The sequence below is a fragment of the Lepisma saccharinum genome, chromosome 17 (genome assembly GCF_977018435.1).
Source record: "Lepisma saccharinum chromosome 17, izLepSacc3.1, whole genome shotgun sequence".
NCBI lineage: Eukaryota > Metazoa > Arthropoda > Insecta > Zygentoma > Lepismatidae > Lepisma > Lepisma saccharinum.
The window spans coordinates 47416136-47433804 of NC_139245.1; the positions used below are offsets into that span (position 1 = coordinate 47416136).

Consider the following 17669-nt stretch of genomic DNA (forward strand, 5'->3'; position numbering starts at 1 on the left):
TGTTCGTCTGTCCTGATGAAAAATGAGAATTGAGAGAAATTGATATGTATGAATTGAATTTGTGGGGAAGCCTGCCACGTAGGGGTCTTCCTTTTAAAAAAAAAAAAAACATGAAAAAAGTGGTAGCTTTGTTGCCTTGTCAAGGAGTCCCAGGTTCAATACCTGATGGAGGCACATAGTGGTTCGGATCCCACTGTAAACTGTAGGTCCAGTCCCGATTAGCCTTACTGTACATAAAGTGGACTATAACACCAAATCAATCAATCTGTTGTTAGTGCCTACATTCTAATGTAAAATGGCTAATGCTGTATTTGGAATCTTCTGTTAAATAAATAAATTTGTCATATACAATATCCGAAAATAATCGCATGCATAAAAAGGTAAAGTGCTCCCCTGTGCTTAGCACAACGCCAATAAGGCGTATAGGGGGTGTGGGGGTAACGCCCAACACTTTCTTGATCCGGTCGTGAGTGGGGGTGATGTGATCAGCATCACACCCCTGACCGCCTTTACCCCCCAGGTTTCCTCAGGTACCCATGTTATTCGACCCCATGTTATTCGACGCTGGGTGTGCACCGGGGCCGCTTACAACGTTAGAAAAGTTTCCGGATTTAAACCGGCCGGGTGCATGCATTGCACTCTTATTGATTGATGTTCCTTGGATGTCCCAGAATAACTATTTTTGTATTTTACAATATTTGTCAGATGCAACATCCAACAAAAATCAAATTCATAAATGGAACCATACACTGCTGCACCACAGAAAATATGCTGCTAGAATTGTATTACTCTTCTGGCTTACTTTACCTTATTTAATGTAGCAGTGTGTACGCAGGTTTTCTTTCATCCCCCTAACATAATACAGGTTAACACACGTTTACATTGACAAGAACTGTTATTGCATGACAAGAATCCAGCGAATCGGGATATATCTATTGAATAATATCACAACAAAGTGGAACAGATATCTGCATTCGGAAACATTAACAAAATTTCACATGCGCATGCTCCTAACCTCAGTTTTCTGCTATAGTAGCATTGCAATTCACCCCTCCCCCCATCCACTCGGCCCTGTCCATTTAAACTCGTGATAGATGATTGTTAATCTGCCATTGAATGATGTTAAGGTTCAATGTTTGAAATATAATAATAATAATAAATAGGTAAATATTTTTACATAATAATTACTTGAATGAATCAATCCTAAAAGCGTGCTTTCTTCAGTAACTGACGTTTTTCTGCCAGCTCTGCTAAATTTTCACTTTTCCTCTACTGATTTATACGAGGGGCATCAAGGTAAGTTCCCATTAGTAGCGACCTTGACGCGATAACACTGAAATAAGTTAATTGCTGCTAACTCCTGTTATTGAATGTGCAGTAATATCTGAACACATTTTTCACCAATCTGAAATGGCGAAAGAATGCAAATTTGGCATAAAACACAAATTTTGCATTTTTCACGTTTTTCTTTTAAAATAACCGTAAACAACTAAAAATAATTCAAAATTCAACATTATTGTGTTTTTTAGGCTCAGAAACAAAATATACCTTATTGGTGCATGAAGAACGTGGCTCATCAGCTGAATAAATAGATGAGTCGGCATGTGCAAGGTCGGGAGTGTATAGGAGTGGTCCAATATCTCTCACTTGAAGTGATTCAAAAGAACCCACATGCACTCAGCTGTATGGGGTAGTGCATATTAGATCGTCCTTCATTGAATTGTCTGCACCATCGTAAGACCATACTGTCGCTCATGACGTCTGGTTTGTACACCTCTTGCAATTGCTGGTGGCTCTATGCTGATATCCCGCTTCTGAGCATGGAAAAATCTGATTACCGTATGTACCGTCTTTCTCCTAGCACTGACCTTACACGACTGTGCTGCGATTGCACTAGATTCTTGTCTTAAATTTTTAATTATTTTCCTGTAGTTTACGGTTATTACAAGCAACATGCTCCTTTCATCAGACATTTATTTTCATTTTGACTAAAGATACAGTTATAACAATGGTTAGTAATTTTTTAAACAAAAAGAATCTGTTATATAATGGATGTTGTCAATGTTTTATTGTTGTAATATAGCAACTTAACTGTGAAAAGAAGCAGTCTGTTTTTTTTTTTTGTTTTTTTTATATATATAAATTATGAATCCCAAATATCATCAGGTAATTCAAATTCATCATTGTTTTCACAAAGTCTCTTGATGTTTTCTGTTACATTAAATTCATTTGTGAAGAAGAAAACTCCATACTGGATATATGTTACCATTTTCATTATTGAATTTATTCCAGTGTTCTTCTGCAATGAACGAAGCTTCCCAGACATTCAACGCTCTGTGTTTCCCGTTAATCTTTTTAAAACCCTTCTCTTTTTAATCAAATGCTTCTCTTCGATGGTATGAGTTGACAAACCTGTTCTTGGGTTTAGATTTATAATGTCCAAATCGTGTTCGTGCCATCATATTGCCATTTTCCTTGTTGTTTGTCCCACATAATCCTTTGAACGTGAATGACTTATAATATATATTCCTGTGGTTTCCACATCTGGTAAAGAGTTTCTCATTTTGAAATTAAATCTTCTAAAAATTTTTGCAATTTTATGTGAGAATCCCTTGTGGAATGGAACGCACACAAATTTCTTTTCAACAGATTTTTCATCTTTGTCTGTATTTCTCTTTTCCTTAATTTTTCTTTCGACTTTTGATTTGGTTTATTCTGTTAGTGTGAAAGCCATTTTCTTTTGCTATATTAAAAAGCCTTTCTTCTTCATTTTTGATATCCTTATTATTAGAACATAGTTTTTTTTTCTCTAAGGAAAAAATTTAAAAATATGTTATCCATTGTTATACGCGAATACTGTGTGTTCTCCTGAAACGTCACAAAGAAAAACTGTTTTCTTATGCTTGTAATAACCGTAAACTACAGGAAAATAATTCTACAATGCAAGCAATGCATACATACAAGAAATTTTTTTCTTATTGAAAACTGGCTGCATATTAAAAAAATCCTGTAAAAATTCTCCCTAGCTTCTGAATTGTAATAATTTTCCAACTTCACTATTTTGCAGTTTCAAATCATAGAGAAATGAAGTTAGTTTCTCTCAAGGTAATATTGGTACTTAACACAATCCATCCCTGGATCTGTATGTGAGTTTATTATTTCCATTTGTAAAAACATGGATTTAGTTTACAATTGTCAGGGAAAAATATAAATTTTTTCCTGGAAAACCTGGAAAAGTCCGGGAATTTCGTTTCTGCTTGTCTGTAGCCACCCTGTGGTTGCTTGACACCAGCTAATCTATTATGTTTGCTTTTCCTTTGTTGTTTAGGTTCAAGAAATGGAACAAAATTTACCCACTACTTGCAATGTGAAGTTTGAAGATCCACATCAGTTGTATGAATTTTTCCTTATTGTTTCCCCAGACGAAGGATATTGGCAAGGTGGGAAATTCAGATTTCATGTGATTGTTACAGAAGACTATAACATGGCTGTAAGTAATAATTATGATACATATGTAATAGTAATTCATGCTGAGCTGCATGTAACTAATAATGATTGTAGGGATGTGACGAAGCTGAAAATTTACTAATGACGATGTACTCACTGATAATTTTTGGAACCAATACCGATGCCGATATTTAACCGATTCCGATACATAAGATTATTCAACAGAAATGGGATGTTATTTTCAACATGACATTTGCTATGTACATTTCTATTGCATATCATATGTATATACATATATATTCTCAAGAGATGGAAATGTATATTTGCATCTAAAAAAAAAAAAAGAAAAGTGGTTATGTGAAGCTTTAAGAAGAACATAGATTCTCAAGAGATTTAACATTAGTACACAAGCAGTTCTTTGAAATGCAAAATAAATTTCTGTTCTTAATGTTGTAAATTTAATGCTGCCAGATTCAACTTCAGAAACAAGAGTTTTTGAAGCACTTCTCTTATTGCAAATCTGTCCAGCAACACTGAATACTGATGCAGCAGGTATGCCCAAGTATTTTCTCAGCACTTGCTTCAGGTTTAGATACTTGCTTTTGAATTTCCAATACAACAGTGGATCCTGGTCATGTGGAATAGTTGGTTCAACAATGTACTGTTTTATTTCTGATTTTGAGGTAGGTTGATCCTCTGAATGAGAGTTTGCAATACTTGTATTACAAAAAACTCTACAAATGATGAAGAATCATAACCTAATTTTTAATAAATCTTACAAAATTAAAATATAAAACCTTATTAAAAGGTAAAACTCTAGTATAATCTGTACCAGTTTAAAAATTGGATTTTTGCCGATGACTATGTCGATATGTCAGTTTCTGCCGATTTCCATACATCTTTAATCAGCTTTGGCACATACCTAATGATTTGCTTTTATTTTGATTCATGATAGGTTGCGATGGGTGGATCAATCAAATTTGAAGGAAACAGTAAAGAATGAAGAGTTCAATGTTTCGTTGCCTGGCTGCTTGTTCACTTGAGAAAGAGTGCCCATATTTATACAGACTGACAACTGAGTTGCATGCTCGGTACAGTATCTGCATCATGTGGATGAAGGAATTGACAAGTAGCACTGACCCGAGTGCAACAGCTGCCACAATACCATGCCAGCAGCACTGTTATTGGCTGAAACCAGGGTCCAGGAAACCATAAATTCTATTGGGTTCTGCAACAGGACCGGAACCTTTTTTCTCGCATTTTAAATTCGGTCCAAATTGCATATTGTTTTATTTTTATACTGAACTTGGACCAGATTTAAATTGATTCGAAGAAAAGGTTCCTGGACCGAATTCAAATTGATCCAGAAAAAGAGGTTTCTGGACCATATTCAAATTGATCCGGGTGAAAAAGGTAAAGATCCTAGAACACATGCATTTTATTGATTTCCATAACAGGACCGGAAACCTTTTTTCTCGCACATTTTAAATTCAGTCCAAGTTGTGTATTGTTTCATTTCAATACAGAACTTGGACCCTATTTTAAATGATCCAAAAAAAAGGTTCCTGGACTGTATTTAAATTGATGCGGCAGGAAGTTTCCTGTACTGTATTTAAAATCATCCGAAAAAAATGGTTCCTGGACCATATTTAAATTCATCCAAAAGAAAGGTTCCTGAACTGTATTTAAATTGATGCGGCAAAAAGGTTCCTGTACTGTATTTAAAATCATCCAGAAAAGAATGTTCCTGGACCCTATTTAAATTCATCCGAAAGAAAGGTTCCTGGACTGTATTTAAAATCATCCAAAAAAAAAAAAAGGTTCTTGGACCATATTTAAATTCATCCGAAAGAAAGGTTCCTGGAATGTATTTAAAATCATCCGAAAAAAATGGTTCCTGGACCATATTTAAATTCATCCAAAAGAAAGGTTCCTGGACTGTATTTAAAATCATCCGAAAAAAATGGTTCCTGGACCATATTTAAATTCATCCGAAAGAAAAGTTCCTGGAATGTATTTAAAATCATCCGAAAAAAATGGTTCCTGGACCATATTTAAATTCATCCAAAAGAAAGGTTCCTGGACTGTATTTAAATTGATGCGGCAAAAAGGTTCCTGTACTGTATTTAAAACCATCCAGAAAAGAATGTTCCTGGACCCTATTTAAATTCATCCGAAAGAAAGGTTCCTGGACTGTATTTAAAATCATCCAAAAAAAAGTTCTTGGACCATATTTAAATTGATCCAGAAAAAAGGTTCCTGGTTCGAATTAAACTACTTTATAGATAAAAAGGTTCTTGCGGTCCAGAACCCATTTATGCTTTCTGATTTTCTCTCCTGGAATTGAAAACACTGGCTAAAACCTGCCAGTACCAAGCAGAATTAGCCAGCAAATTTTGGAATTGTAGCCATTATCCTTGAAGATAGTCTATGTAGAAATTGTACATGGTTCTCAACTCTTCCTGGCATAACCAACTGTATTTCTCCTACTACTTCTCCACAACTCTTGTTCATGAAAATGTCAGCCAATGATGCTCCCCATGTCGACTGTTGCATGAGCTTCGTAAACAATGCAAATTGATCACCAATCCAAACATGAATTCGAATTTGCTGTGCTAAAGACTCAGGAAATTTATTCTCCACTTGCACATGACTGACATATTAAAAATTGCTTCTAAATTAGTCACTCTCAATGGTATGGTTCTCTCAATGAGGTATTATTTTCATGAAGTCAAATTCCCCCTCCACACTCAGCTTGAGGAGCGGAAAAGAAATAAAAAAGCAACCAATACAATTGTTTGAGAATAACCCAAGCTTCAAAATTTATTTTGTGTTTGAAAAACATATACCTTTCCCTACTAATTTCCTACATTTTTTAAAACACAAATATGTGATTTGTGTAAATTTAATATAGCATGCTCCACAGTCAGGCTAGAAATAGGGACATAAACATCTAATGTAACGCCATCTGATATAACACCTGCCTACGTAAAGAAGATACTGAAAATTATGCTGTTTATCCAAACTCAACCCATACCTTTTAAGTAAGTTGTGCATCCTTTGTGAGGACCGAGCATTTCCTCATGAGCTTCTTGTTCAGTCTGTACAGTGATTCAGCAGGGGTGGTTACTGATATTGTTGCAGTGTTGCACGAGGACTGGCTATTTTACCATGAAAGTTCATACCTTTTGTTAGTAATATTTTCATCATTTTCCTATTAAATATATACAGCCCTTATAATTGTTACAAAAGAACTTATTCCATTATGATCTGTTAAAAAGAAGGAGGCAACTTGTGAGTTTTTACAGTATATGTGTAGGTGGTTGTTGCAGCACTGGAGCAACAGCTTGATTTCTACAGTGCGTGCAATTGCAGTGAGGTTCAAGGCTGCTTTTCCTATTCCCGTGCTACAGTCCGCAGATCGCCTGCAACAAATGTTGACATGCTAATTATTTTATGCGCCGTTCAAGAGTAGCATTTCTAGGGAATGGAACTTTTTGTGCTAAAAAACTGAGAAATATTTATTTTTTTATGTGTCAATATATGTGATAAAAACAGGAAAATATGTGACAAAAAAAAATTTGGTAACAAAAACAAAATATTACATGCATTTTAAACACCTGAAATCAATTTCTAAATGCTTACCTCTTAGTGAGCTATTTTTTGGAAAAGTCACAGGGGATCACCACAAATTCTCCATTGTAAATCTATGACGATTATCTCTAAATAGCATCTTATATTGTGAGAAAGATCGCTCCACGTCACAAGAAACAATTCTTGCATATTTGAAGCACGAAATGTCACTAACGCTGAAGTTTTCCAAAGCTTCCTCTTTGTCTACTTCACCTTCCAAAACATGTGCAATTTGGCACAAAGATAGAAAACATTGTTTTTTTTTGTTTTTTTTTCAAAAAATTCTGTACATTTAGACATTAGCACTTGTGTGTTAGATCCAGTGAGTTCTTTCAGTTTTGTTTCTATTTACGGACTTCACCCACGGAAGCTGCGAAAGTGTTCGCAGATGATTCAAGCTTTCATATGGAATTAGAGAGAAAAGACAGGTTTGTTGAGATGTATGCCAATTCGATTTTTAAGGAGGGATCCTTCAACAGTTCTTGCAGAATTTATATGCGTCTTCTTTGTCAATATCATTTACAACAGATACAAATTTTTCAAAGTTCTGGGCATAATATACAGCTACATCCAACCAAGTGCCCCATCGCGTAACTACAGGTGTAGGGGGAAGGGGAACATCAGGACATTTTTGTTTAAAAATGTCTATTCGTCTAAGAGACTTGACAAAAACTTTCTTCCCATTTGAAACCAGTTTATTGACAGTGGGATAAAGAGCTCTTATATTTACACATATTTTATGCAACGCATGAGCCACACATGTAACGTGCACCATTTTGGGGTAGCTAACGGCAAGACCTACTGCAGCTTTTTTCATGTAACCTGCAGCATCTGTCACGAGGAGATGAACATTGTCAAATTTTATGCCTTCCGGACACAATAGCTGCATTGCTCCGTTAAAAAAGCCTTGCTATCGTTACATGTGTAGCCCCAGCTAGCTCTCTACACACTACAGTTGTTCCGGCTAGAGAATGGACTTGGAAATTCTATTTTTATCTTTTCTGTCGAAAGCCAAAGAGGGTCACATGAACCGCAGAACCAATCGGCTTTGTCCAGTTGCCGTGGTGACACGTTGCCAAATTTGTCGGTTTGAGTCATTTTCGAAACAGGTTGCATCCTCAACAAGGCCAGGCACAGTGGTGCCTAATGGTTGTCGCAGTGCACCAAGCGAATAGGTCTCCGATTCCCTGCCTCTCCCTGAAATGCGAGCGAAGGGGCATGTTGACAGGAAGAGGTGTCATGTTCGACTCAACAAAAATGAGGCGTGTAGCAGCCGGTAGCAACACCGCTTTTCTCCCCTTGAACTGGAGGCGAAAAGTCTGGTTTTCCTCAAGTCCAATCTTTGTCCGGGCAGATTTTAGCAAATAATTTTTCGTTGAGACAGTTTCGTCATTATTTAGCACTTTTCTACCGGTGGGGTCTGTAGTTTCGTCAATACATACCCAAATATTTTGATGTGCACATTGTGAGCAAATATGTTGTCAGGTTTGCTCGCAATGTTGATTCGTCAGGCGGTTCGAAGTTCATATATTTTGCGAGAACGTTTCGTAGATCAGGGTCGTTTAATTTGAACAGTGGAATATCTGCGGACACAAAAGCTCTGCACAAGTCCATTGAAAAAAACGGACAATTTTGATCGTTCCCCACAAGTACATGGAGTTTGTTGCCCGATAAGTGCCTGTCTGCTGCTCAAACGTGAAGAAGCAACAACATGCTTGTTGCTACCTAAATGCTGCGTAATTTGCGAACGTTGGTCAGCTGCGATAGATTTACCACATGGTTGGCAAAATAACACTTTGCCATCAGTGGAAAACACATCCTTATATTCTTTATAGAACTGTTGCAAATGAGATGAAACACTTGCCTTAACTTTTGGCACATCGCACGAGAAAACACGCAATGCTGCACAATCGTGGAATCAGAACATGACAAAAGCAGAAACACTCTCGAAGCTCTGCATTACGTTGTATGCTTGCCTCATCTGGGTAATATTTTCCCCCAATAGGATCATAGGCGAGGCACCAGAAGTCTGCCAGCGAGCATGTTCAAAGACAAAACAAACCTAGCACTCTCGATATGAAAGAGGTGCGGAGAATAAACATTTTTCCTTCCAGGATTTCGAGGTAGCTGAAGTCAATAAGCAATTTTATGTATTTAAAATGAAAATTCGCTAGATATGTATTTACATATGGAAAACTGGAAAATATATGTTTTTATGTAATATAAAATTTGCTGTGTTGACATATAAGGAAGGCTATGATCAGAATTGTGGCAAACACGAGGGGGTCTATCTTATCGCAGAAAAAACATTTATTTACCTAAAGTTCCGTTCCCTAAGCATTACTGTCTTGTGCAGTAGAGCAAAGATAAATATTTTCTTTTGTGGGGAATTTTAACCTAGTTTACTAACATTACCACCAATATATATAAATAGGGCAAGTACTGAATATTCAGTTAATATTATTAGTGTTTATTGAAAATCATTATTTTTTATTTTGCATGTATTTAAGCCCATGTAAGGTTGCACAGTACCCCTTCTTTTGCACACTATAGAATTGCAGCACCCAGGATAAACCATGAGGAGCCACCACTGCCATTCAGCATTTTTTTTGGCCTGGAAATCCACTTTGGAAACATATGCATACAACATGAGCACACTGTGTAAGCACACACAAATTTTAACAGACACTCGTAAACTATCCATAAAATATATAACCTCATCATTACACAAATTGTGTTTCATTGTGAATTTGGCTTCAGCCAAAGTGGATGCACTGCACAATTACGGCCATCAAGACAGACTGAAATGTAGATACAGCAATAAAACATCATTTGGTGCACAGTCTTTCATGCTGGAGTTGGGTGCACAGCATGATGTAAGTCTGTTGAACATTGTGATAGTTGTACCCAGAGCCGCAAGATTGGTGAAGTGGGAAATCATCTTTCCTGTATGCACAGACATTGGATGTTCACGTCACAGTCTTACATCTGGAGGCTCTAGGTTCAAGTCTTAGGCAGAGCTTTCATCAAATCATGCGTATACTCATTGCCTCAATTAATATAAATACAGAGTCCATCAAATAAATGTATACACAATTTAACAAACACTAATTCTTTATTGTGTGTTAGTACTGAACTAAATTACATATCAGAGGTTTAATACAAGCTTTCGGCACCTGTTCACAGGTTTAATACAATCGTCCTGAACCTTCATGTTAAGTTACTTGAGGTGTTAGCAACCAGACACATACCACAAGGGCGAATGGTTGCTTTAACAACGTTGGTCAATGTGCCCGCGGGGATTTCTGCACAAGCTGCTGAAATTTCTTTACGAAGGGCCTCCTTGGCCGCGGTGGCTCAGTCGGTAACGCTTCTGACTACCATGCTAAAGGTCCCGGGTTCCATCCCCGGCCGGTTCAAATCCGGGAACTTTTCTAACGTTGGAAGCGGCCCCGGCGCCCACCCAGTGTCGAATAACATGGGTACCTGGGGGAAACCCTGGGGGGTAAAGGCGGTCAGGGGCGTGATGCTGATCACATCACCCCCACTCACAACCGGATCAAGAAAGTGTGGGGCGTTACCCCCACACCCCCTATACACCTTCATGGCGTGGTGCTATGCACAGGGGAGCACTTTACCTTTTTTTTACCTTTACTCCAGCATAGGTGGTTTCCTGCGATACACAACATCATTCAAGGTCCCCCAAAGGTAGAAGTCCAGCGGTGTTAAATCTGGTGAACGTGGTGGGAACTCAAATGCACCTCTTCGTCCTATCCAGTGTCCCGGCAGATTCTTGTCTAGGAAAGCCCACACACCTTGGTGGTACTGTAGGGGTGCCCCGTCTTGTTGGTAGAAGAACTCACTGTTTCCATAAAGTTCACGTTAAGTTGGCAAAATTGATGTGTGAAGCATTTCCAGATTCCTGGTGCCAGTAACTGTACCTTCAAAGAAGAAGGGTCCTATTAAACCCCTAGATGACAGTCCACACCAGACAGTCACCCCTGGGAGATTGACTGCCTTGTCGACATGAACTTGAGGATTTTCTGGTGCCCAGTAAACACAATTATGACAATTCACTGTAACGTTTAGTTTGAATTGGGCCTCGTCAGACCACACAATCTTTGTCACAAACTCTTCATCCTCACCTGCCATATGCTGAAAGCATTTGCAGAACTCCATGTGGCAATCTGAACGTAATCTTAGTATGTACACTTTCCACTTGGCGGCTTTCAGAATGTGTCGTACAACTGCACTGCTAACCCCTGTCTCACGAGCACATTGTCTAACAGACTTCTGAGGCGACGTTGCAAACTATTCTAAAACCATAAACCATAGCCGAAGAAGCAGGACTTGTAGCTGTATGAGGTCTTCCTGATTTTCCCTTGTGCACATCACAAATGGTACCATACGTCTCAAAGTTATCACAAAGCCTTTTAATTGTCAAGCGTGTTGAAGGTTGTGTTGCAAACTCATGCCCCCATGCATGTTGAACTTCAGCAACATTTTCAAACTTGAACCACCACTTTAAAATTAGCTTCCATTCCTCAAACATCAGGCACGCAGTGTCCATTTTGATTCACTATCATACGTCACGTGTTAGTCAAGAGAGCCATACGGGTACCGACATCTGTTGAAAAACGCTATACTACATGTTCCGCAGATAATTCAATGCAACTCTAAAAACAATACGCAGATACCATCAGTTCAAGAGTGTATACATTTTTTTGACGGGACTATGCATGTCAATGTATTGTGAGTGTGAATTTGTGCGAAAAAGTTTAAAAAAGGCAATACAAGTCGAGAGATATGTACAACAATCATTCTTACATTTCAGCCTCCTACCGTAAAATGTCTTACAAAGCTGTGGCATCCCAATATCAGTGAGGAGGGAGATATTTGTCTAAGCCTACTTCGTCAGAATTCCATAGATGGAATGGGATGGGCACCTACAAGGAAACTCAAAGATGTCGTTTGGGGCTTGAATTCGCTTTTCACCGTAAGTTTTTCTTTCCTTATATACAAGAAGAGCATGTTTGTTGTTGTTATGTACCAATATGTAGTTTTTACTGGTATCAATAATAATTCAGGAAAGATGCTATAGCAAATTAATATATTGAAATGAAGTACTTATCTGCGAAATTAATTTTTACGATCTATTAATTTGGTGACCACCGTCACCATCTTCTCAGAAACTTTATTTTGGTTGCTTGATCACTTATAGCTTTTAGAAAGATGCACATGTGCATCATTAAAAGGCCAAAGAAATTAAGTATGATGTAATGTGCATTCATATTTCTTTTTATTCATGATTTTTGTTCCCACAGGATTTACTGAATTTCGACGATCCCTTGAATATCGAAGCTGCCGAACTCTACCTTAAAGACAAGGAAGCCTTCAGAAACAAAGTGAGGGAATACATGAACCATTATTCCAAGAGGTGAGAATTTATATACTTATTACAAACTTATTCCATGATAAAAATATGGAGCTTACTCGAAGCAAGGAGAGTTTTCTTTTGAACGTATTTATTTACGCAGCGTTGCATGGAGTGACGTGGCAATGCAAACTGAATTAATATCTTTTTTTTTAAAAAAAAGAAAATGAAAGTGTTGATATTGTCCAAAATCCCCGTGTTTTGATGTCTTTATTTTCCTTCGGTGCAAATAGTTATTCTGTGAACAGCATTGGTGTGTAGTGAAACAATACATTTTCGTTACGTTCTATACAAAGCAAGTAGCTGGAACTCCTTGCTGATTTACATTGACTGTTATTGTACAAGTCAAACATTCTATTTATCCATTGTATGGACACAATACTACTAATTTTTTTGGGCTGTATGTTTGTGAGAAATAGAAAAAAAAAAGATTTTTCTCTCATCTCTTCCAATCTTATGCATCTAGTACATAATTTGTATTTCAAGAACCAGCCAAAGATGGTTCCTTGGATACTTAATACATGTTTGTATACTTGTGCAGTGAATCAAGGTATAAATAATCATGTATGTATGTGTCTGATAATTTTTTTTAATGTTATTTGTATGCCAACTTAATTTTTCCATTGAAAATTTTAGGAAAGCATAATATGAATGTGCAAATTGTCATGTGATATTACTAGAGATGCTCTGGAGGTTGATATTATCCGTGAACTGTTGGGTTCATGCAAGGGAGAATGATTTGTACCTTGTGTAAATTATATGATTATTTCTAAGACTGAAATTGTATTTTTTTAATATCTTTCAATTGAACTCTTACTATTTCTCTTGCAGGCTACGGTTGTTACAAGCATAAAAACACAGTTTTTGTTGTGTTGTTTCAGGAGAACACACGCTCCCTTAATTAGACACTTATTTTTAGTTTGATTAAAGATACAAATATCTTTATGGGGACTGGGTGTCAGTTCACATCATGTAGGAGAAGCATATGATTAAAAAGAGAAGGGTTTTAAAAAGAGTGATGGGAAACGTAGATTTGAATGTCTGGGAAGCTTCGTTCATTGCAGAAGAACACTGGAAGAGATTAAATAATGAGAATGCTACGTAGAGCCACTATGGAGTTTTCTTTTCACAAATGGGGTAAGCCACCATCCTTAAAATGTAATGTAATGGAAGACATCAAGAATCTCTGCAATAGAGATGATGATTTTAAATTGCCAGTTGATATTTGGGATGTATAATTAAAAAAGTTAAAAAAAATCTTCATCTAAAATAATAATAATAAAAGCAGTCTGCTTATTTCACGGTTAAGTTGCTATATTGCAACAATGTAACATTGACAAGATCCATTGCATAACTGCCTCACTGATGGCGCAGTGGTTGGATGGTGGAGGCACATAGTGGTTCGGATCTCACTTTAAGCCGTAGGTCCAGTCCCGATTAGCCTTACTGTGCATAAAGTGGACTTAAAACAGCAACTCAACATTGTATAACCGATTCTTTTCTGTTAAAAAAATTTAACCATTGTTATAACAGTATCTTTAATCAAACTAGAAATAAATGTCTGATGAAGGGAGCATGTGTTCTCCTGAAATGTCACAACAAGAATCTGTTTTTATGCTTGTAATAACTGTAGACTACAAGATAACTAATTCTATAATGCAAGCAATGTGTACATACAAGGAAAATAACTCTTACTGTTCTGCCAATGTTAACTGGTATTTCAACATTAAGGAGGCTGATTCAGGTTCACTATATAAATTGGCTAGCACTCCACATTTTTTGCTTTGTACTCATCATAACTACAGCATCTCACTAGGTAGAGGCCCCACTATTTTACCTGTGAAAATGTAATCCTTGCATATAAAACAGTTGTTTGCTGGAAATGGCCTCCACTGACTTCCAGACATAGCCAGATGTGGTGCTCCATATCATCGAAGGTGCAAGCAATGTTCTCTCATTGATGTTGGCTATCTCCTTGTGGATGTTTTGCTTCTCCAGTGTGCATGGCTGGATTTGATATAAACTATTCTTAACTATTCTTTTAAGGTGACCCCACAGAAAGAAGTCACTAGAAGGTGTTCAATCCAGAGATCTGGGAGGCCACAAGTCAATGGCAAGCAAAACATTCAGAAACCATTTGCATTTCCTGCAACTCTTGGGAGAAACTGCCCCCTACGTGATTGATTGATTGGGTTTATTTTAATTTCTCTTTTCTGCCACCTTTTGGCCATTTTGATGTAGGGGCACTCACAATGAACACCCAAGGCCAGGCTAGGATTCAAACCTGGGACCTCTATGGTTGTTGCATGCTGTGCTAACCACTCCAACATGGAGGTTGGCGACTGTAAGTGATGATTAAGCCACTTTCATTCATCTTCCTTTATTCATTCATGGGTAAATGTTGCTGCCTCTACCTAGTAGAGCAACCTGTACATAAAATAAAAAGAATTACAAAATTGGATAATTTAGAGAAAGAATAGAAACTAGAAAACCTCACCAGTTAACAGGAAATACATTGTGTAGTAGAAGGCTGCTGCTTCAGCAGATTGTCCTGATCTACTGAATGCTGGAAGAACCTGGATGAACAAACAATTAAACCTCATAGTGTAGAAAGTTAAACTGCCACTTCTTTATCTCCTTGCGGCAGGAAAGCTTTGATGGAATTGTTCAACATCACATTGATTCATAATTAGAAGAGAGATGGGGTATTAGATAAATACTGAGAAACTAGCACTCACTTTATCCGTGAAACTGTTTTTTTCTTCTTTGTTGAACCACAAAAACAACAAAGAAGAAAAAACAGTTTTGCGGATAAAGTAAGTCCTAGTTTCTCCATATTTATCACATAGATGTTTGGAATAATAATATCACTCCCATGTGGAGGACAATTGATGTGTTGCGATCATGTGTTTTTTGGTAGTCAGTTGTATATTTTTCCATCCTTTCCAGTATTTGACATTTTTTTAGGGCTGCTGGGTAAGGAGGAGCAGGCCACTGGCCTTTTTATTGCTAATATATAAGAAACAGTACAAAAAATAGTGAAATTCTGTGACATTATTTCTCAAATACAAGGTTCGCCCATAAAAAAAACTAACTTTTTTTAAGGAAAGAAACAAGTAATTACCTTCAAATGACTTCATCACCTTCAAAATAATCACCAGAGGAGGCAATACACTTTGACCAGCATTTGTACAGGTCTTGGAAACACTGTTGATAGTCATTGAGAGTAAGTGTTCGCAAAGTACGCGTAACATTTAATTTAATGTCCGCGACGTCGTCAAATCTTCACCCTTTCATAGCCATCTTAAGCTTGGGAAAAAGGAAAAAATCAGCAGGCGATGAGTCCGGAGAATATGGAGGGTGATTGATCACTGTCACTGAATGCTTAGCAAGGTATTGTTGTACAGACAACGTGGTATGAGGCCGAGCATTATCGTGTAACAGAAACCATTTACCAGAATCACAGTGGTCCTTCCTTACCTGCTTCATCCTGTTTCTGAGTCGACCAAGCACAGGGTTCCCACTCATCTGGGAAAACCTGAATATCTCAGGGAAGTTGAACAAAGTTAAATTCTCATGCAATCTCAGGGAAAAACACCTAATTGATCAATGAGTCACATTGAAGTACATCTGAAGGGCTAGAATATGCTCCTACTTGTTGATTTTCTTCACACCAGCTGCTTTGAAGACATAGGCTTGTAATATATGTTTATTTTTCATTACAGATTAATTGATATTGTGTCCATTTGTAAATTTCTGTTTCTCAAAAGTGTGAAAATATTTCTTCTATGTGTGGTACAGGGGATGGACAAAAATATGGAAACACCTGGTATAAAACAGGTAGCCATTTGAAACACGATTTGCGTCTGAATGGTAGGTGGCGCTGTGGTCACTGGCACTTCCTGCAAGGTATACACCAGTGGCGGAGCGTGACCTTTCCAACAGTGTAAGCCTAGCATGATGAAGGTTGTTTCCCGTTGTGCTTATTTTTGGGCTGACATGGTTAGTGACTTATCCACACACATCGACCCCCCCCCCCCCCAATTTTTTCAGAACACTTCCCTGGAATTTTTCACCAAATCAAAAATTCTGGATATCTGATAATTAAGTCAGTGTTATTCCTATCACAATGATTAACGTATCGATAAAAAATATGCAAAGTTAGATAAAATGAATAATAATAATAATAATAATAATAATAAACAAACGAAAACAGAAGGAAACAGAGAAGTGCTGAATACTTTTTACAACTGCATAACCAAGTATCAGCTCCGTATCATGAATCGCAAAATCGGCGCACTTTATTTTTCGTTTCTGTTACTATGTCTGCTAGAGAAGGAAGGGGTGGGCCTACCTATGTCCACAAGTTTCTTCTTGGCAGCAATATCCTTGCTGGACAACGGCGTCTTCAACAGGTTCTCCACCCCACCGCACAATCACACTCATTTTATTCCATAATGCACTTCACTACTGTATCACATCACAGCACAGGGACAACATTCCGCTTTTCAATAGATGGAATTCGCAAAAGCAATACCTTGAGACTTTAACAAACACACAGCAAGAAGGGGGAAACAAAAAGAAACCAGATCCAAAATCGGTTACTGCTCAAAGCAGTGATCTTTCGGACTGTGAAGGGAATATCCCTTTCGGATATAAATAAATTCCCTCTCTTGCCTTAAAATCCCCTATATTTAGTAAAAAAAAAAAAAAATACAATATAAAATATAAAAGAAATGCTCACAAATTGTAGGGATATATCCAGAAATTTCTATCAAAGGACATGTAAGTGCTTTCTTAGGATACTGTAAAAGCAAATCTAGCACCTAAAAGATCATAAACAGGCTTTTCGTACGTTGTTCGAAGAGTGTTTGAGTCACGGTCTATGTAATTAATAATATTTGGTTCACATTTGACATGAAATTTGTAAAATTGCTTCAATCTTCAGTTTTCATTAACATTTATTTATTTATTTACTTATTTATTTCACTTTTTAGCTCAATTATTACCAGCTGAGTTCATACATAAACGGAAAACAGAGATCTTAATATGTCTAATGTTTATGCTCTCCTACAAGCGAAAAACAGAAACAACAAGAATTTAGCACATCAATATGTGTCTAATTTTCCCGTATCCCGCTCATTTCTAGGTCTCT

General features: G+C 37.3%; 1 protein-coding gene across 3 annotated transcripts in view; it reads left to right on the forward strand.

Annotated features, from left to right (window-relative positions):
* The window catches only part of LOC146001727 (NEDD8-conjugating enzyme UBE2F-like), a 63014-nt gene that overhangs the window by 11842 nt on the left and 33503 nt on the right, over window positions 1–17669 (forward strand). For 2 of the 3 annotated variants that reach the window (XM_083139416.1, XM_083139417.1), the window contains exons 3-5: window positions 3329–3490; window positions 11915–12076; window positions 12405–12517. In XM_083139416.1, the coding sequence (XP_082995542.1) occupies window positions 3329–3490; window positions 11915–12076; window positions 12405–12517 (437 nt within the window). Of the gene's footprint in view, window positions 1–3328; window positions 3491–11914; window positions 12077–12404; window positions 13290–17669 lie in introns of those variants that run through there. The other variant, XM_083139418.1, reaches the window with a different exon arrangement.